Raw genomic sequence first — 21,916 nt, 5'->3', positions numbered from 1 at the left:
GTTGGCATACTGATTGAAATACATTCTGTCTAAACTGAAAGTAATAATGGCTGTTAGGAGATGGGCAGGTCTAGATGACCTGATATTACTTCCCTCCTTGTTCTCTTCCACCAAGAGTTATTTGAAATTATGAACTTATCAGATAGGGAATGAAGGTCGTGAATCTGCATCCGAGCACTATTAGAACTGCTCCTCAGAGGAGCAATTGGGTTTGCCACTGCACTATTCTTAAAATAAGTTAACAATTTTCATATTTCACAATGATACAAACTATCTGCTAACCACTTAACATACAGGGGATTTAACTTAAAGAAAGAATTAGAAACATAGAAACATAGAAAATAGGTGCAGGAGTAGGCCATTCGGCCCTTCGAGCCTGCACCACCATTCAATAAGATCATGCCGATCATTCACCTCAGTACCCCTTTCCTACTTTCTCTCCATACCCCTTGATCCCTTTAGCCATAAGGGCCATATCCAACTCACTCTTGAATATATCTAACGAACTGGCATCAACAACTCTCTGCGGAAGAGAATTCCACAGGTTAACAACTCTCTGAATGAAGAAGTTTCTCCTCATCTTAGTCCTAAATGGCTTATCCCTTATCCTTAGACTGTGACCCCTGGTTCTGGACTCCCTCAATATCGGGAACATTCTTCCTGCATCTAACTTGTCCAGTCCCGTCAGAATTTTATATGTTTCTATGAGATCCCCTCTCATTCTTCTAAACTCCAGTGAATACAGGCACAGTTGATCCAGTCTCTCCTCATATGTCAGTCCTGCCATCCTGGGAATCAATCTGGTGAACCTTCGCTGCACTCCCTCAATAGCAAGAATGTCCTTCCTCAGATTCGGAGACCAACACTGAACACAATATTCCAGGTGAGGCCTCACCAAGGCCCTGTACAGTTGCAGCAAGACCTCCTTGCTCCTATACTCAAATCCTCCAGCTATGAAGGCCAACATGCCATTTGCCTTCTTCACTGCCTGCTGCACCTGCATGCCAACCTTCAATGACTGATGTACCATGACACACAGGTCTTGTTGCACCTCCCCTTTTCCTAATCTGCTGCCATTCAGATAATATTCTGCCTTTATGTTTTTGCCCCTAAAGTGGATAACCTCACATTTATCTGCCATGCATTTTCCCACTCACCTAACCTGCCAAGTCACCCTGCAGCCTCTTAGCATCCTCCTCACAGCTCACACCACCACCCAGTTTAGTGTCATCTGCAAACTTGGAGATATTGCTCTCAATTCCTTCATCTAAATCATTGATGTATATAGTAAATAGCTGGGGTCCCAGCACTGAGCCCTGCGGCACCCCACTAGTCACTGCCTGCAATTCTGAAAAGTACCCGTTTATCCCGACTCTCTGCTTCCTGTCTGCCAACCAGTTCTCTATCCACATCAATACATTACACCCAATACCATGTGCTTTATTTTTGCACACCAATCTCTTGTGTGGGATCTTGTCAAAAGCCTTTTGAAAGTCCAAATACACCATATCCACTGGTTCTCCCTTGTCCACTCGACTAGTTACATCCTCAAAAAATTCTTGAAGATTTGTCAAGCATGATTTCCCTTTCATAAATCCATGCTGACTTGGACCGATCCTGTCACTGCTTTCCAAATGCACTGCAATTTCATCTTTAATAATTGATTCCAACATTTTCCCCACTACTGATGTCAAGCTAACCGGTCTATAATTACCCGTTTTCTCCCTCCCTCCTTTTTTAAAAAGACTTGCATTTATATAGTGCCTTTCATGACCACCAGATGTCTCAAAGTGCTTTATAGCCAATGAAATACTTTTGGAGTGTAGTAATGCAGAAACGCAGCAGCAGAAGTAAGCTCCCACAAACAGCAATGTGATAATGACCAGGTAATCTGTTTTTTTTTGTTATAATGATTGAGGGAAAAATATTGGCCAGGACACCAGGGATAACTCCCCTGCTCTTCTCCGAAATAGTGCCATGGGATCTTTTACATCCACTTGAGAGGGCAGGCGGGGCCTCGGTTCAACCGAAAGACTTAGTGAAAATGTTGAAAGGAAATTTATTTTATTAGGACCAGACAGGAAAGCATTGAAATAGTTGAGGGTATATTAGGTCAGAAGCTCAGCTCGGAGTTGAATAGGATATTGAGGCTGTGAACTGTCCGGATCAAACTGGGTCAGTTACCGATGAAAGGATTGGAGTAGGTAGCAAGTGTATGAAGTTCGTGGTGGGGACTGAAGACAATGGCCTTCGGTATTCCCAGTGTTCAGCTGGAGGAAGTTATAGCTTATCCAAGACTGGATGTTGGATAATCCAGCTGATGGCGCAGAGACAGCAAAGGGGTCCAAAGAGGTGTGTACATGTCGAAACAAACCGCACATCTCTCAATAATATTGTCAAGGGGCAGCAAGTAGATGAGGAAGTGAAGCTAGGAAACACTTCTACACACAAAGGGTGCTAAAAGTTTGGAACTCTCTTCCGCAAACAGCAATTGATGCTAAGTCAATTGTTAATTTTAAATCAGAGAATGATAGATTTTTGTTAACCAGATGTATTAGGGGCTTATCCTAAGAGGGGGCCAAGAATGAATCCTCGGTGAACTCCTGAGGTGACGGTGTGAACGCAAAGATAAGCCATTGGTAGAGATGTCCTGGTTACGACTGTGGTTGAAGAGTGGAACTAAGCAAGGTAATTCTACTGAGCTGGACAATAAAGAAGAGGTCTTGGCGGATGATGGTGTAGCTGACTATGTGAAAGGTTGCATATAGGAAGGGGGACGGTGGTGGTGTTTGGGAGGTGGGGGCAGAATAATGCACTATGGTCACAATCACACAAAATGTAATTTATGACTATGGTCAAGACTTTTTTGATGCTATGGGAGGGGCAAAAACTTGACAGGCGAGAGAGACATGGAGTTGCAGGTGATATGGGTGAAAATCTGGGTGACAATGTGAAGGACTTTAGCGCGGAAAGGGGATGTTGGAAAGGGGGTGTTGGAGATGGGGTAATAACTTTTAAGGATGGAGGGGTTGATGGTGGGTTTCTTGAGAAGGGGGTTGATGATAGCAGTTTTGAAATGGAGGGGGATAGTGTCTAAGGAGAGGGAACCAGATGTCATGGGGAGCAGGAAGGGAAGTTGTGTTATCAGCAGTTTAGTGAGAATGCGGTTAAGGAATGAGATGGGTTTGATGGACAAGATAAGTTGGAGAAATGGGGGTTCAGGACAGTGGTGCTTGGGTAGGGGGTACTGGTGGAGAGGTTGTCTGGTGGGTACAGGAAAGGGGTGAAGTAATAAAGTTAGCTGAATGAGTGGTTTGCTTCTAAGTAACACAGAAGCCCAATACATGCTTGCATTTCTTGTTACAGGTGAGAGTAGAAGAAGCTACTCTCACCTCTAAGGAGGCAATCGATAGTGGACAAAAGATTTTCTGAGCGTCAAAGGTGGAAGTCGGTGAGTAATTGAGCAAATCAACAGCTGCAGCGGTATGGTGACTGAAGAAGGCCAAAGGATTGGCAGTTGGGAGCTTGTAAGTTATTTGTGGGAGAGTTATATGCAGGGGTGGGTGCAGGAGGTGGCGTTGGAAGGCAATAAGGGAATGTGGGTGGTGAGGAATACAAGGTTGGAGAAGGCCTCGTCAGTGAGACCACTGGAGTAGAGAGACCATGGAAAAGATTATATGGAGGGAGATGTTTAGGAAGCAAAGGAGGGCATTTAATTCATAAGAAAGACAGTCAGGGAGCTGAGAGAGCGATTGAAATAGCAGAGGATAAAGAACTTGGGTGGGGCTGGATGGTGGTAAAAATTGTGGATTGTAAAGGAGAGGCGAGAGGAGTGAAACAGGATGAGGTGCTCAAAAGAGAAGAAAGCGATAGGAGAATAGAGGGAGAGACCAGGTAGGTGTGAGTTGGTGATAAGGACCACACTGTCACTGTGGCAGCTTGAGAGGGGCAGGTGATTGAAACGCAGCCATGTGGGAACAGTTCGATAAGGGGCAAGGCAATGCAACACATGCTAAATTTCAGTCAAAGCCAGGATGTCAATACAATCAACAACAACTTTCATTTATATAGCACCTTTAAAATAGATAAACGCCCAAGGCATTTCACAGAGGTGGGATCAAACAAAAAGGAAGGAGATGTTAGGAGGGCTGACAAAAGCTTGGTTAAAGAGGTGGATTCTAAAAAGGATCTTAAAGGAGTAGAGGGCACTGGAGAGGCAGTGGGCTTTAAGGAAGGAACTTGAGAGTGTGGAACCCAAATGGCTGAAGGCACGGTTTCCAATGGTGGGCAAAGGGAGGGTGGATGCACAAGAGGTCAGAGTTGGAAGAACAGAGAGTTTGGGGAGAGTTCCAGGACTAGAGTAGATTACAAAGATAGGGAGGTGCAGTACATAAAGAGTTTTTAACACGAGGAAGAGAATAAGATGCCAAAATTGTGAACAAGCTGGTTTAGTCTGCGACATTGACTGAAGAGGAGAGATGGAATTAGTGGCAAGGGCATAGAGTTTGAGGTGTAGGCTGAAGTTGATGGTGTCAGTCTTCCCAATCATTGCTAACTAGATCAAAATACTGCGGATGCTAGAATCCGAAATAAAAACAGAAAATGCTGGTAATACTCAGCAGGTCAGGCAGCATGTGTGGAGAGAGAAAAAGAGTTAATGTTTCAGGTCGATGACCCTTTGTCAGACCCCACCTGATCTTCATCCCATTAGTTTCTAGAATGGGCAAGTGATTCTCTCTGCCAGATTACTGCCCAGTTGGTGAAGACCTAATTTAACCCAAATATTTGTAACTCTAGACTAGTTTAAAGGACTATTATCTCTGGGCTGCTCGTCAGTAATATAAACTAACTATGACCCAACCAGGAATTAAAAGGAGCCATGCATTCATTTGTTACTGTTGGAATTGTTGATTTTGTAATTGCACTATTGATAAAATGACAAATTAAAACAAAAATGAAAAGTAAAGTTAAGGATCACGATCACATTTGGTTCTTGAGCTGGCAGGAGGGAAGTAGAACCAGCTGCATTAAACTTTCCTTTAAATTGTTATTTTATTCAGTTATTTTTGAATAATAATTAAAAAACAATTTAAGTCTGTGCCCTAGTCATAATTTTAATGGACTATATACTTTAAGTAAATGTATGTAATAGATAAAATAAAAACTGAAATGTATAACTAGAACAGATGAGCTGTATTTGTGCTTTCCAAATTTGGATCCAGCTATGTCACCTTTTTCTTATTTATATTGCATGTATGTTTCCACGTATGGAAATTTTTAATCAAACTTTTAATATTGTTCATTATAAAGTAGTCTCCAGTTCAGACAGTAAATATATATATTTTACTTCACACAGCAGCATAGTCTTTGACTAATATTATCTTGCATGTCACTTTTGTAATAAAATGTTTAAAAAAGTACATTTCCCAACCTCCACCACACATGGCACTGCAATCTTCCCAACCAGAGTGAGTCCACATAAAGAGAGGTACATTGGCCTTTGCACTGTGGTTTCCTGGACCTGGCTCAATTGGAATTGTGTATTCATAGTGAATGCCATAATTCTGGTCATTAAAGAGCAGCACCTGCAGATAAAGAAATAACAAAGTCAAATAAATGCCAACGGTAGAGATCAAATGCACTATGATATATACTCTTGGAGCTAATTAAATTGCCTATGCACAATGAGACTTCAGGAAGTATAGTCAATAAATTAAATAAACGCATTAAAAATAAACAGCAGTGTCTGGATTGAAATATTGTTTTTTTTTTCCAATTTGCTCCCTTTTTCTTTTTTTGAAAGCAATGATTCATGCTGAAATATTGCTCTAGAAGAACTGGCAACTTTTCAATACCTCACCCATGTGGTCATTCTGCGTGTCTCAGCTTAAATAGTACGTGTCAACCACTGGAGCACAGGAGGCATCACAGTCAAGACCAATTCTATCCTCATGAACTGACAAACATGCATTTCCTATTCAGTGCTTGTGCAAGGGGTAGGGAAGGGGGCAGGAATATCAGAGCCACTAAATTGTATTTTGTAACTTTTGAGAAATAATACATTTGATAAAATCACAAAGAGCTCCAATAAAAATGCATAAACATCAAAAATTAAAAATAATTTGCTTTATTTAATACATTTTTTATAATCAGTGATCTCAGGTTGAGCCAGAATTGCACAGGAACATAGGAATTGCTAGACGAAAAAGACCAAGGTCCATTTCTTTCACTTTCTACCATCCTGGTAGTTCCATGATAATGGAGTTGTTGACTAATCACAGCAGTCAATCTCTATCACTTAATCTACAGCAGACAGAGACATGAGGTGAGGAAATCCCCAGGTAAAACCCCAGTGGTGGAGAGCTTTGGGAACCATAGGTTCAAAGTCACCTGTTGTTCCCAAGCATGCTACACTAACCATATGTCATGTCTCAAATTACTCATATGCTGTATCCCAAAATATTATTTTCTGAGAGAAATCTACCTAATTTGCACTTGAATTAATCAATGTGAATTACTGTCGCCATCTGCCTCGGAAGCTTGTCCATAGATTGACCACTCACTCACTAAATTCATGCAATCACAAATATAACCCTTAAATTGGAACTAACACTTTCATCGGTATAAATGCCTCACATAATACTCGTATTTATGCTGGAGAAAATTTTTTTTTTTGCATTTAATTAAAATAAGAGTTAGTATCTGTATCCCTTATTAAAATTAAAAATAAAAAGCCTTAAAGGAAGCAGCAAGAGAGAAACTTCTATTCTATCAACCTGGTAAGCATTTCAACCTAAGTCTGGGAGTTGAATGTTGTGGGGTCTAAATTTAATATTGTTCCACCCGCTTTATTATCCTTAAACAGGATGCAACAATAACCAATTTAGCAGTGTAGAGGTCTCTGCCCGATCTGCACTGGTATTCCAGCTACTGGTGGCCACCTGAAATGAACACAGGCCTGAATCTCCTGGGCCCATTTCCAACCCAGTTTGGTAAATTCATTTACATTAGTCAGTGCTTGTGATGCACAAGTTCAACTTGTATTTCTGGGTGTATACTTTAACCTAACCTTAAAGGGAACACTTCAGGCTGCTCAAAAAAGAGTCCAAAAGTTTGAATTTTTTTTGGTTTCAGACGGAGCAGGAGCGTGCTTCATGTCTCCACAAGAAAACCGCAAGCCACTGCAGGCCCATCCTTGCCTTCAAACCCGTCCCGATCACCTTTCCCGCTCCTGAACTTACTTGTGTGCCGCGGCAGATGCTGGCTAATATTGGTTAGGCCCCCACATGCAAGCTGTGTCGGGATGCCTGATTGGCACCCACAGCTCACCTGAATTATCATGATGAAGCTGGAGGATGACCCTTGGATTTATCCATTCATTGGAAATTTTCCCGATTTGGGGCATGAAGGAATTTAAGCCCCTCTATGTTTAACTCACTGCACCATACGGTCTTTTTTATTTCTGCATTTGATAACATGCTGAACTCGCACATCCTGGGGCACATCCACCTCCTCAAAAGGGCTCGTGGAAGTTCTAGCCTTAGTTAATTCAGTGTCTTCATATTTGATGTTAATTCAGCTTAGTTTGATTATCTACAATAATAAGTGGAGTGCCCCTCCTGTAACCAGCTGTAGTCAGCAGACTATAGTTATGCAATCAGAGCCATTTCTAGAACCCTTAATTCCCAGGCAATTTATGATATAGCAAGACAGTGTGGAGATAATTTTGTGAGGTTTTGCTCTCAGTACAGAACCTCATCAGATGGGAATGCAGGTCACAGACAGGGCTATAATATTATTGATTTGATTCTGCGACCTGTGCTCCCACCTAGCAAGACTGTGCACTGGGAGTGGAGCCTTGTAAAATTACCCTTTACAAGTTCACTATTGCTTCTGTCATTCCCGTTGACTTGGAACAGAACTAAAGCTAGTGGGAGTTGTGTACAGACCACCAAACAGTAGTAGTGAGGTTGGGGACAGCATCAAACAAGAAATTGGGGATGCGTGCAATAAAGGTACAGCACTTATCATGGGCGACTTTAAACTACATCTAGATTGGGCTAACCAAACTGGTAGCAATACGGTGGAGGAGGATTTTCTGGAGGGTATTAGGGATGGTTTTCAAGGCCAATATGTCGAGGAACCAACGAGAGGGCGGGCCATGTGTAATGAGAAAGGACGAATTAGCAATCTTGTTGTGCAAGGCCCCTTGGGGAAGAGTGACCATAATATGGTAGAATTCTTTATTAAGATGGAGAATGACACAGTTAATTCAGAGACTAGGGTCCTGAACTTAAGGAAAGGTAATTTCGTTGGTATGAGACGTGAATTGGCTAGAATAGACTGGCAAATGATACTTAAAGGGTTGTCGGTGGATAGGCAATGGCAGACATTTATAGATTACATGGATGAACTTCAACAATTGTACATCCCTGTCTGGAGTAAAAATAAAACAGGGAAGGCGGCTCAACTGTGGCTAACAAGGGAAATTAAGGATAGTGTTAAATCCAAGGAAGACGCATATAAATTGGCCAGAAAAAGCAGCAAACCTGAGGACTGGGAGAAATTTAGAATTCATCAGTGGAGGACAAAGGGTTTAATTAGGAGGGGGGAAATAGAGTATGAGAGGAAGCTTGCTGGGAACATAAAAACTGACTGCAAAAGCTTCTACAGATATGTGAAAAGAAAAAGATTAGTGAAGACACACATAGGTACCTTGCAGTCAGAATCAGGTGAATTTATAATGGGGAACAAAGAAATGGCAGACCAATTGAACAAATACTTTGGTTCTGTCTTCACGAAGGAAGACACAAATAACCTTCCGGAAATACTAGGGGACTGAGGGTCTAGCGAGAAGGAGGAACTGAAGGAAATCCTTATTGGTCAGGAAATTGTGTTAGGGAAATTGATGGGATTGAAGGCCGATAAATCCCCAGGGCCTGATAGTCTGCATCCCAGAGTACTTAAGGAAGTGGCCCTAGAAATAGTGGATGCATTGGTGATCATTTTCCAACAGTCTATTGACTCTGGATCAGTTCCTATATACTGGAGGGTAGCTAATGTAACACCACTTTTTAAAAAAGGAGGGAGAGTGAAAACAGGGAATAGCCTGATATCGGTAGTGGGGAAAATGTTGGAAACAATTATTAAAGATGAAATAGCAGCACATTTGTTAAGCAGTGATAGGGAAATCATGCTTGACGAATCTTCTAGAATTTTTTGAGGATGTAACTAGCAGAGTGGACAAGGGAGAACCAGTGGATATAGTGTATTTGGACTTTCAAAAGGCTTTTGACAAGGTCCCACACAAGAAATTGGTGTGCAAAATTAAAGCACATGATATTGGGGGTAATGTATTGACGTGGATAGAGAACTGATTGGCAGACAGGAAGGAGAGTCGGGATAAACGGGTCCTTTTCAGAATGGCAGGCAGTGACTAGTGAGGTGCCGCAGGGCTCAGTGCTGGGACCCCAGCTATTTACAATATACATCAATGATTTAGATGAAAGAATTGAGTGTAATAGCTCCAAGTTTACCGATGACACTAAGCTGGGTGGCGGTGTGAGCTGTGAGGAGATGCTAAGAGGCTGCAGGGTGACTTGGACAGGTTAGGTGAGTGGGCAAATGCATGGCAGATGCAGTATAATGTGGATGAAAGTGAGGTTATCCACTTTGGTGGCAAAAACATGAAGGGTGAATATTATCTTAATGGTGACAGATTAGGAAAGGGGGAGGTGCAACGAGACCTGGGGGTCATGGTACATCAGTCATTGAAAGTTGCCATGCAGGTACAGCAGGCGGTGAAGGCGGCAAATGGCATGTTGGCCTTCATAGCGAGGGGATTTGAGTATAGGAGCAGGGAGGTCTTACTGTAGTTGTACAGGGCCTTGGTGAGGTCTCACCTGGAATATTGTGTTCAGTTTTGGTCTCCTAATCTGAGGAAGGACGTTCTTGCTATTGAGGGAGTGCAGTGAAGGTTCACCAGACTGATTCCCGGGATGGCAGGACTGACATATGAGGAGAGACTGGATTGACTGGGCCTGTATTCACTGGAGTTTAGAAGAATGAGAGGGGATCTCATAGAAACACATAAAATTCTGATAGGACTGGACAGGTTAGATGCAGGAAGACTGTTCCCGATGTTGGGGAATTCCAGAACCAGGGGTCACAGTCTAAGGATAAGGGGTAAGCCATTTAGGACCGAGATGAGGAGAAACTTCTTCACTCAGAGAGTTGTTAGCCTGTGGAATTCTCTCCCGCAGAAAGTTGTTGATGCCAGTTCGTTAGATTTCAAGAGGGAGTTAGATATGGTCCTTACAGCTAAAGGGATCAAGGGGTATGGAGAGAAAGCAGGAAAGGGGTACTGAGGTGAATGATCAGCCATGATCTTATTGAATGGTGGTGCAGGCTCGAAGGGCTGAATGGCCTACTCCTGCACATATTTTCGATATTTCTATTTAAATACATTAAGGAATTAGATCGATTTTCTGCCCGTTGACTATGAATGGGCAAATATCTAGCCGTAATATTTTGGCTGGGATGTTGCATTCAATATTTAGCTAGATTGAAGCACTTTCTAGTACCAGTCCTTTCTTACAGTTTCTGGTCCTGTGGGTCCGTAACATTATTTGTAGAATACACAGAATAAAGTTCATTATGTTCTCAGATTGTTACATTCTGTCTAGCTGCTAAATGAGCCAGCCAAATGCTTTGATAAGTGGAGAATCAGCTCTGAGACACAGTACCGAACTTTGAATTTGTGTATTTGTAAGCAGTAAAGAACCTAATGAATATGGTGTGAATTGGAATTCTGTTGCAGATCTTTTGTATTCAGCTAACCAAATAGTAATCTATGCCAAAGATGTATTTTATTTATTTTGGGGACTCTATGAAAGACTTGCATTCATCTATGGTATACGAGGTAGTAATTCTGGCGTGTGGGAGGCACAGGGTACAATCTGTGCACCTGAATGGTGAGGTCCGAGACACCCTTGATCATAGAATCATAGAATGGTTGCAGCACGGAAGGCAGCCATTTGGCCCGTTGTGCCCGTACCGGCAATATATTGGGAATTGATATTGAACCTCAGGAACAATATTCACTTTAAGCTGCGCGGTTGCACAGCTGGCAAGCCGGCTTTGAAATTTGAAAAAAAATGCATATGCTCAGACTTTTCAATGGATCGCGCAGCCCAAAAAATAATTACGGGGAACATTGCTCAGGACTCATTTCAATGGATCCAGCATCGGTGGCCGAGAGGGCCGATACCATTGGCTGCAAGGGGGCGTACATTAGCTGGCGGGGGGGTGGTAGTGGTGCCAGGGATAAACGATTGGACCTCGGGCCAGGAGGTTCTGTAGCTGGGGAGGGGCGATTTGCAGCTGGGGTGGGGAGGAACGGCCCATGTTCTTTTAATGTGGGTTCGGGAGGAGCACTCCCGCTCTTCCCAGCTCCACATTCAGGTGGGGGCCTTTTTGCCGGTTCGCGCCACATTTAAGCTGTGCGAGTTCAGCACATAGCAAGTGAAGCACTGGAGTGATCAAACATGGACAGCGGGTCCTGCAAGAAGCGCTGGACTCTTAAGTTACTTAAATTATTCTTCACTTTTAATGTTACCAGCAGCGCTCCTTCCGCCAGCGCCACCAACTGTCCCAATATGGCAGGTGGCACAATTTTGGCCGGTCAACGCAAGAAAAGCGGGCACTGCGCGGCCAACTTTATGAGCCATTTTACCGAGCTGAAGTTCTAATTTTTGGTTGGAGAAATGTTGATTTACCAACATTTTAAAATAATCGAGCTGATATACATATTTTTAAGATAGATTCTCAATTATTCAAAGTTGACTGGGGGTGATATAACTTTGGCATAACTCAAGGGATGTGTCTGCCCAGGACCTCTGGCTTTGACCCTGCCATAGGTCACCTCTGAAGCTCTGGAGGTCCAGGCCATGACCCAGACCCCAGGCGGGCCTCCCAACTGCCGCTAAAGTGGTCAATATGCCTGCTTCCAATTCTCATAATGGCCACCAATGTGCCACTGCAAATCCCAGATCAGGGATGCAGAAAGCCCTGGCCTGGGAGTCCTCACCCATTGCCATTCTCACTGCTGGCCTTGTTTGAAGTGGGTGGAGTTTACTGCCTTTATAAGGCCCTGTAAAAACACTGGGGGAAAAGTTGAACCAGCACATCTGAGCCTTGGCCTTAGTCATAGCGTCTCTGTTGTTCTCCCACCTAAGCTATGGTGGGAGTGTGCTGGAAGGACCATGGATATTTGGCCCAATTAAAAAAAATCCTATTGTCTGAGAAGGCCCTTATTTCCCTGCAAAATATTTCCCACAATTTGGCTAATATATCAAAGCGTCTTAAGATCTCTTCTACACAGGGAACGAAATCTGACTATGATTGATTTGCCACAGTCTCACAGAGAACGTATATTTCGGGTCTGACAGTTGCTCAAAAATGGTGCTCCTCTGGCATAAGTGAGCAATGGGCTGATATGGTTTGCAGTCCTGATACAGGACTGGATTCACAAATAATTTGAATAGTTACAACCAGCTGAGTACCCAAAAGTAACCAGCAGGTGCTGAATTTACAAGAAATTCTGACTGTTTGGAATTGGGATTCAGGCTGATCCCTGCTGACTATATGGAGCTGCTCACAGAAGGAATCATCGCTGACATCAGCTCAGTGGCTTTTTGCCAAATGTCAGATTCAAAATGTTAGCTCACTACAAGGCAGTTGGGAGCCAATCCAATTTTTCCTACCAGGAAGGCAAGACCTTAAATATGTTGAGTATTTTCCTGGAAGTACTTCTTCCAGTACTGCCCTTCAAAGTACAAAGAATATTTTAAATAAATAGTGCAGCCTTTCTGGTATCAAGTTTTTTAAAATGTGGAACTTTGCTGGAATAACTCCAGCTTTGAACAGATATTATTGACACTAAAGTCCTTTTTGGAGGTAAATGCTACGAGACATCTGCCACCCTCAGAAACAAAGTTCCCTGGCGGTACTGCCACTGAGGGGAAGAGACGGACACATAAGAACATGAGAACATAAGAATTAGGAACAGGAGTAGGCCATCTAGCCCCTCGAGCCTGCTCCGCCATTCAATAAGATCATGGCTGATCTGGCCGTGGACTCAGCTCCACTTACCCGCCCTCTCCCCGTAACCCTTAATTCCCTTATTGGTTAAAAATCTATCTATCTGTGACTTGAATACATTCAATGAGCTAGCCTCAACTGCTTCCTTGGGCAGAGAATTCCACAGATTCACAACCCTCTGGGAGAAGAAATTCCTTCTCAACTCGGTTTTAAATTGGCTCCCCCGTATTTTGAGGCTGTGCCCCCTAGTTCTAGTCTCCCCGACCAGTGGAAACAACCTCTCTGCCTCTATCTTGTCTATCCCTTTCATGATTTTAAATGTTTCTATAAGATCACCCCTCATCCTTCTGAACTCCAACGAGTAAAGACCCAGTCTACTCAATCAATCATCATAAGGTAACCCCCTCATCTCCGGAATCAGCCTAGTGAATCGTCTCTGTACCCCCTCCAAAGCTAGTATATCCTTCCTTAAGTAAGGTGATCAAAACTGCACGCAGTACTCCAGGTGCGGCCTTACCAATACCCTATACAGTTGCAGCAGGACCTCCCTGCTTTTGTACTCCATCCCTCTCGCAATGAAGGCCAACATTCCATTTGCCTTCCCGATTACCTGCTGCACCTGCAAACTAACTTTTTGGGATTCATGCACAAGGACCGCCAGGTCCCTCTGCACCTCAACATGTTGTAATTTCTCCCCATTCAAATAATATTCCCTTTTACTGTTTTTTTTCCCAATGTGGATGACCTCACACTTTCCGACATTGTATCCCATCTGCCAAACCTTAGCCCATTCGCTTAACCTATCTAAATCTCTTTGCAGCCTCTCTGTGTCCTCTACACAACCCGCTTTCCCACTAATCTTTGTGTCATCTGCAAATTTTGTTACACTACACTCTGTCCCCTCTTCCAGGTCATCTATGTATATTGTAAACAGTTGTGGTCCCAGCACCGATCCCTGTGGCACACCACTAACCACCGATTTCCAACCTGAAAAGGACCCATTTATCCCGACTCTCTGCTTTCTGTTCGCCAGCCAATTCTCTATCCATGCTAATACATTTCCTCTGACTCCGCGTACCTCTATCTTCTGCAGTAACCTTTTGTGTGGCACCTTATCGAATGCCTTTTGGAAATCTAAATACGCCACATCCATCGGTACACCTCCATCCACCATGTTCGTTATAGCCTCAAAGAAGTTATGTTCAGAATAACTCCACAAGACTGTGTATTGTAAGCACAAACTGTTGTGACCTTGGTCTCTTTCATGTAACTCCAGAGTGAGGAAGCAGCATGGGAGACTGCCTTTTATACCTGCTTGCCCAGGGTGTGCAGGTGACCAAGGCAGACGACTTATTTGCGACCCTGGCTGGAGGAAATATGTTCACCAAGTTGGACCTGACCTCGGCCTACATGACGCAGGAGCTGGCGGAATCTTCGAAAGGCCTCACCTGCATCAACACTCACAAAGGTCTGTTCATCTACAATAGATGCCCGTTTGGGATTCGATCGGCCACGGCAATCTTTCAAAGAAACATGGAGAGCCTGCTAAAGTCGGTTCCGCACACCGTGGTTTTGCAGGACGACATATTGGTTGTTATCTATTTAACCCCTTGTAACCTGCATCACACCTGTCCACCAGAAGGCCTACCTGTTGGAGTCCCATGGGATCCCAGCATCACTTGGGAGCACAGTATATAAGCAGGCCACCCCACGAGGTACCTGCACTCTGGAACCTTAATAAAGGAGCTAAGGTCACACTTGCTCATTACACACAGTATTCAGTCTGACCATTTATTAGGAGTGTAACAATTGGCGACGAGGTAACGAACAACCGCGAAAATGCAAAGAACAGTCGGCATCCTGAAGAAGTTCTCAGAGGGGGACGATTGGGAGGCCTTCGTGGAGAGACTCGACCAATACTTCGTGGCCAACGAGCTGGAAGGGGACGAGAACGTGACCAAATGAAGGGTGATTCTCCTAACTGTCTGTGGGGCAACATCCTATGGCATCATGAGAATCTCCTGGCCCCGGCAAAACCAACAGAGAAATCCTACGAAAACTGTGTATGCTGGTCCGGGAGCACCTAAATCCTAAGGAAAGCATTTTGATGGCGGTATATCGGTTCTACACGTGTCAACGACCAGGAAGTGGCGAGCCACGTCGCCGAACTGAGGCGCCTTGCAGGACATTGTCAGTTTGAGGGATTCCGAGAACAAATGCTCAGACTTTTTTGTACTGGGCATTGGACGAGACAATCCTTCGCAAACTGTTGACTGTAGAAACTCCGAATCTGAGTAAAGCCATAACAATAGCCCAGGCATTTATGTCCACCAGCGACATGACCAAGCAGATTTCGCAGAACAAAGACGTTTCGGCCAGTACTGTGCATAAAGTAACGTCGGTTTTGAGCAGCAATGTACAGGGCAGAACATACACGCCGGCTGCTGTGGCCCGGCCTCAATTGACCCAGAGTCTGCCATAGACATAGAAACATAGAAAATAGGTGCAGGAGTAGGCCATTCGGCCCTTCGAGCCTGCACCACCATTCAATGAGTTCATGGCTGAACATGCAACTTCAGTACCCCATTCCTGCTTTCTCGCCATACCCCTTGATCCCCCTAGTAGTAAGGACCTCATCTAACTACTTTTTGAATATATTTTGTGAATTGGCCTCAACAACTTTCTGTGGTACAGAATTCCACAGGTTCACCACTCTCTGGGTGAAGAAGTTTCTCCTTATCTCGGTCCTAAATGGCTTACCTCTTATCCTTAGACTGTGACCCCTGGTTCTGGACTTCCCCAACATTGGGAACATTCTTCCTGCATCTAACCTGTCTAAACACGTCAGAATTTTAAACGTTTCGATGAGATCTCCTCTCATTCTTCTGAACTCCAGTGAATACAAGCCCAGTTGATCCAGTCTTTCTTGATATGTCAGTCCCGCCATCCCGGGAATCAGTCTGGTGAACCTTCGCTGCACTCCCTCAATAGCAAGAATGTCCTTCCTCAAGTTAGGAGATCAAAACTGTACACAATACTCCAGGTGTGGCCTCACCAAGGCCCTGTAAAACTGTAGTAACACCTCCCTGCCCCTGTACTCAAATCCCCTCGCTATGAAGGCCAACATGCCATTTGCTTTCTTAACCGCCTGCTGTACCTGCATGCCAACCTTCAATGACTGATTACCATGACACCCAGGTCTCGTTGCACCGCCCCTTTTCCTAATCTGTCACCATTCAGATAATAGTCTGTCTCTCTGTTTTTACCACCAAAGTGGAGAACCTCACATTTATCCACATTATACTTCATCTGCCATGCATTTGCTCACTCACCTAACCTATCCAAGTCACTCCGCAGCCTCATAGCATCCTCCTCGCAGCTCACACTGCCACCCAACTTAGTGTCATCCGCAAATTTGGAGATACTACATTTAATCCCCTCGTCTAAATCATTAATGTACAATGTAAACAGCTGGGGCCCCAGCACAGAACCTTGCGGTACCACTAGTCACTGCCTGCCATTCTGAAAAGTACCCATTTACTCCTACTCTTTGCTTCCTGTCTGCCAACCAGTTCTCAATCCACGTCAGCACTCTACCCCCAATCCCATGTGCTTTAACTTTGCACATTAATCTCTTGTGCCATCATCTGTTAATGTGAGGCAGTTAACACCCTGTTGGCGCTGCGGGTGTGATCATCGGCCCCATCAATGCCGCTTGAAGCACGATGCATGCAATGGCTGCAGAACAATGGGACACCTCCAATGAATGTGCAGGCGAGCTGCAAAACCTGCAAACCAGCACGATGCAGAGGAAGATCGATCCATAGTGGATCAGATGGAATTGGAAACTCGTACTGAGGAGGCAGAGGTGTACGGGGTACACACGTTCACAACGAAATGCCCACCAATAATGTTGAAAGTTGAAATGAATGGTATTCCAATGTCTTTTGAGCTGGACATGGGGGAAAGACAGTCCATAATGAGTAAAACGGCCTTCGACAGGCTGTGGGGGAAGAAGGCACACAGGCCCAAGCTCAGCCACATTCACACCAAACTAAGGACTTACACCACGGCACTAACCCTGTAACTGGCAGTGCTGAAGTCAAAGTCTCCTATGATGGAGCAGTACACAAACTCCCGCTGTGGATTGTGCCAGGGGATGGCCCCACATTGTTTGGCAGAAGCTGGCTGGGGAAAATCTGCTGGAACTGGGACGACATCCGAGCGATTTCGTCCGTCGACAACACTGCATGTACCAAGGTTCTCAAGCAAGTTACCTTCGTTATTCGAGCCAGGCATTGGAAGCTTTTTGGGGGTGAAAGTGCAGATCCATTTGTTTCCCGGTACGCGACCCATCCACCGCAAGGCGTGAAAAAGTGGAAATCGAGCTGGACAGGCTGCGATGTGAAGGCATCAACGCGCCGGTGGAATTCAACGACTGGGCCAGTCCGATTGTTTCGGTACTCAAGGAGGACGGTACGGTTAGAATTTGCGGGGACTATAAAGTAACGATTACTCTTTTTTGCTGCAGGACCAGTACCCGCTACCCAAGGCAGATGACTTATTTGCGACCCTGGCTGGAGGGAAGACATTCACCAAGCTGGACTTGACCTCGGCCTGCATGACGCAGGAGCTGGAGGAGTCTTCGAAAGGCCTCACCTGCTTCAACAAGCACAAAGGTCTGTTTATCTACAACTGGTGCCCGTTTGGGATTTGTTCGGCCGCAGCGATCTTCCAGCAGAACGTGGAGAGCCTGCTAAAGTCCTTGCACAGTGGTGTTCCAGGACGACATATTGGTTACAGGTCGGGACACCTTGGAGCACCTGAAGAATCTGGAGTAGGTGCTTAGTCGGTTGGATCGCGTGGGGTTCAGGTTGAAACGCTCAAAGCATGTTTTCCTGGCACAGGACATCGAATTCTTAGGAAGGAGAATCGCAGCAGATGGCATCAGACCCGCTGACACCAAGACGAAGGCTGTTATACATGTGGACTTGTATTTACTCTGTACAGCCACCAGAGGGCTCTTCCCCTGGAGTCCCAAGGGATCCCATAATCCCTTGGGAGCATAGGTATTTAAGGAGGCTTCACAGGTTGGGGAGGCACTCTGGAGACCTGCAATAAAAGACTACGGTCACACTTTACTTTGAGTTCAGTGTTCAGTCTGACTCTTTCTCCATACACAACAACTGGCGACGAGATACAGATAGTGAACCCAAAGATGCAGAGAACAGTGGCATCCTGGAGAAATTTTCAGAGGGAGATGATTGGGAAACTTTTGTGGAGCGACTCGACCAATACTTCATGGCCAACGAGCTAGATGGGGAAGAGAGCGCTGCCAAATGAAGGGCGATCCTCCTCACTGTTTGTGGGGCACCGACGTATGGCCTCATGAAGAATCTGCTCACTCCAGCGAAACCCACGGAGAAATCGTACGACGATTTGTGCAAACTGGTCCGAGAGCATTTAAACCCGAAGGAAAGCGTTCTGATGGCGAGGTACTGGTTCAACACCTACAAAAGGTCTGAAGGCCACGAAGTGGCGAGTTATGTCGCCGAGTTAAGACGCCTTGCAGGACATTGCAAATGTGAAAGACATTTGGAGCACATGCTCAGAGACTTTTTCATATTGGCATTGGCCACGAAACCATACTTCGCAAACTTTTGACTGTAGAGATCCCAACCTTGAGTAAGGCCATAGTGATAGCCCAGGTGTTCATTGTCACCAGTGACAATACGAAGCAAATCTCTCAGCACACAAGTGCTGCGACAAGTATTGTGAACATAGTGATGTTGTTTTTGAATCATATCGTACAGGACAGGTCACATATACCTGCAGCTGCACGTCCGCAGATGACTCAGAGTCCACCATCAAGGGTGATGAATGCAAGGCCATTAACAACTTGTTAGCGCTGTGGGGGTGATCATCGTTTCCATTCATGCTGATTCAAAGAGTACGTTTGCAAGGGCTGTGGAACAATGGGACACCTCCAATGAGCGTGCAGGCGAGCTGCAAAGCCTGTTAAACCTGCAAACCACCATGTTGCAGAGGAGGACAGATCCATGGAGGATCACGACGAACCAGAGTCTTGGATCGAGGAGGCAGAGGTACATGGGGTGCACACATTCACCACAAATTGTCCCCCGATAATGCTAAATGTTAAACTGAATGGACTCCCAGTGTCAATGGAGCTGGACACGAGTGCGAGCCAGTCCATCATGGGCAAAAAGACTTTCGAAAAGTTGTGGATGCAACAAGGCCTCAAGACCAGTTTTAACTTCAGTTCGTACGAAACTAAGAACTTACATGAAAGAACTGATTCCTGTAATCGGCAGTGCTACCGTAAAGGTCTCCTACGATGGAGCGGTGCACAAGCTACCACTCTGGGTGGTACAGGACGATGGTCCCACGCTGCCTGGCGGGAGGGAGCTGGCTGGGAAAGATACGCTGGAACTGGTATGAAGTCTGAGTGCTATCGCCCACTGACGACACTTCGTGTGCCCAGGTCTTAAACAAATTTCCTTCGCTGTTCGAACCAGGCATCGGGAAATTCCAAGGAGCAAAACTGCAGATCCACCTAATTCCGGGAGCGCGATCCATCCATCACAAGGTGAGAGCAGTACCGTACATGATGAGAGAAAGGGTAGAGATCGAGCTCGACTGGCTGCAAAGAGAGGAGATCATTTCACTGATCGAGTTCAACAAGTGGGCCAGTCCTATTGTTCCAGTCCTCAAGGGAGATGGCACAGTCAGAATCTGTGGCAATTACAAAGTAATTATCAATCATTTCTCCCTGCAGGACCAATATCCACTACCAAAGGCTGACGTCCTCTTTGCGACACTGGCGGGAGGAAAGACGTTCACAAAGCTGGATCTGACTTCAGCCTACATAACGCAATTTCTGGAGGAATCATCGAAGGCCCTCACCTGCATCAACACGCACAAAGGTCTATTTGTTCATAACAGATGCCCGTTTGGAATCCGATCACCGGTGGCGATATTCCAGTGAAACATGGAAAGTTTACTGAAGTTGGTCCCGCACACCGTGGTCTTTCAAGGCGACATCTAGGTCACAGGTCGGAACACAGTCGAGCACCTGCAGAACCTGGAGCAGGTTCTTATTCGACTCAACTGCATGGGGCTCAGGTTAAAACGCTCCAAGTGCGTTTTCCTGGCGCCTGAAGTGGAGTTCTTGGGAAGGAGGATTGCGGCGGATGGCATCAGGCCCACCATCGCGAAGACGGAGGCAATCGAGAATGCACCGAGGTCACAGAACGTGACGGAGCTGCGGTTGTTTCTGGGACTCTTGAACTACTTAGGTAACGTCTTACCGGGTCTCAGCACACAGCTAGAAACACTACATGTCTTACTACGAAAGGGGGGCGAATGGGTTTGGGGCAAAAGCCAAGAAAATGCCTTTGTAAAAGCGAGAAAATTGTTATGCTCAAACAAATTGCTTGTGCTGTATGATCAATGTAAGCGTTTGGTACTAGCATGTGATGCGTCGTCATATGGCGTCGGGTGTGTATTGCAACAAGCGAATGATTCCGGGAAACTGCAACCGGTTGCTTATGGATCCAGGAGTCTGTCTAAGACTGAAAGAGCCTACAGCATGATTGAAAAAGAAGCGTTAGCGTGTGTCTATGGGGTAAAGAAAATGCATCAATACCTGTTAGGGCTAAAATTCGAATTGGAAACTGACTATAAGCCACTTATATCCCTGTTTTCCGAGAGTAAAGGGATAAATACGAATGCATCGGCCCGCATCCAGAGATGGGCGCTCACGTTGTCCGCCATCCGCCACAGGCCAGGCACAGAAAACTGCGCCGATGCTCTCAGTAGGCTGCCATTGCCCACCACAGGGGTGGAAATGGCGCAGCCCGCAGATCTAGCCATGGTTATAGAAGCATTTGAGAGTGAGCAATCACTCGTCACTGCCCGGCAGATCAAAACCTGGACAAGTCAGGACCCCTTATTATCTCTAGTCAAAAGTTGTGTGCTTCACGGGAGCTGGTCCAGTGTCGCAGTGGAAATGCAGGAAGAGATAAAGCCGTTCCAGCGGCGCAAAGATGAAATGTCTATACAGGCAGACTGCCTTCTGTGGGGCAATCGAGTAGTGGTCCCCAAGAAGTGCAGAGACACCTTCAGCAATGACCTCCACAGTACCAACCCAGACATCGTAATGATGAAAGCGATAGCCAGATCCCATGTGTGGTGGCCTGGTATCGATGTGGACTTAGAGTCCTGCGTTCACAGATGTAATACATGCTCGCAGTTGTTAATCAATGTACCCAGAGAGGCGCCGCTAAGTTTATGGTCTTGGCCCTCCAAACCATGGCCTAGAGTACACATCGACTATGCAGGCCCGTTCTTGGGTGAAATGTTCCTTGTGGTTATAGATGTGTACTCCAAGTGGATTGAATGTGAGATAATGTCGGCTAGCACGTCCAATGCCACTACAGAAAGCCTGTGGGCCACGTTTGCCACTCATGGGTTACCCGATGTCCTGATGAGCGACAATGGGCCATGTTTTACCAGTGCGGAGTTCAAAGAATTCATGACTTGTAACGGGATCAAACATGTCACATCTGCCCCGTTTAAACCAGCGTCCAATGGTCAGGCAGAGAGAGCAGTGCAAACCATCAAGCAAGGCTTGAAGAGAGTAACTGAAGGCTCACTGCAGACTCGCCTATCCTGAGTCCTGCTTAGCTACCGCACGAGACCCCACTCACTCACTGGGATCCCACCTGCTGAACTGCTCATGAAAAGATCACTTAAGACAAGGCTCTCGTTAGTTCACCCTGATCTACATGAACAG

The 21,916-nt window shown here is 45.4% G+C and overlaps 1 protein-coding gene across 1 annotated transcript in view; it reads right to left on the bottom strand.

The window, feature by feature from the left end:
- LOC139227543 (A disintegrin and metalloproteinase with thrombospondin motifs 19-like) overlaps positions 1-21,916 on the bottom strand; it is a 768,564-nt gene that overhangs the window by 125,377 nt on the left and 621,271 nt on the right. Inside the window, exon 18 of the mRNA XM_070858408.1 lies at positions 5,432-5,585. Within this exon, the coding sequence (XP_070714509.1) occupies positions 5,432-5,585 (154 nt within the window). The remainder of the gene's footprint in view (positions 1-5,431; positions 5,586-21,916) is intronic.

The sequence above is a fragment of the Pristiophorus japonicus genome, chromosome 1 (genome assembly GCF_044704955.1).
Source record: "Pristiophorus japonicus isolate sPriJap1 chromosome 1, sPriJap1.hap1, whole genome shotgun sequence".
NCBI lineage: Eukaryota > Metazoa > Chordata > Chondrichthyes > Pristiophoridae > Pristiophorus > Pristiophorus japonicus.
Note: the sequence above shows the minus strand (reverse complement) of the source record. Positions and strands in the feature narration are given on the sequence as shown.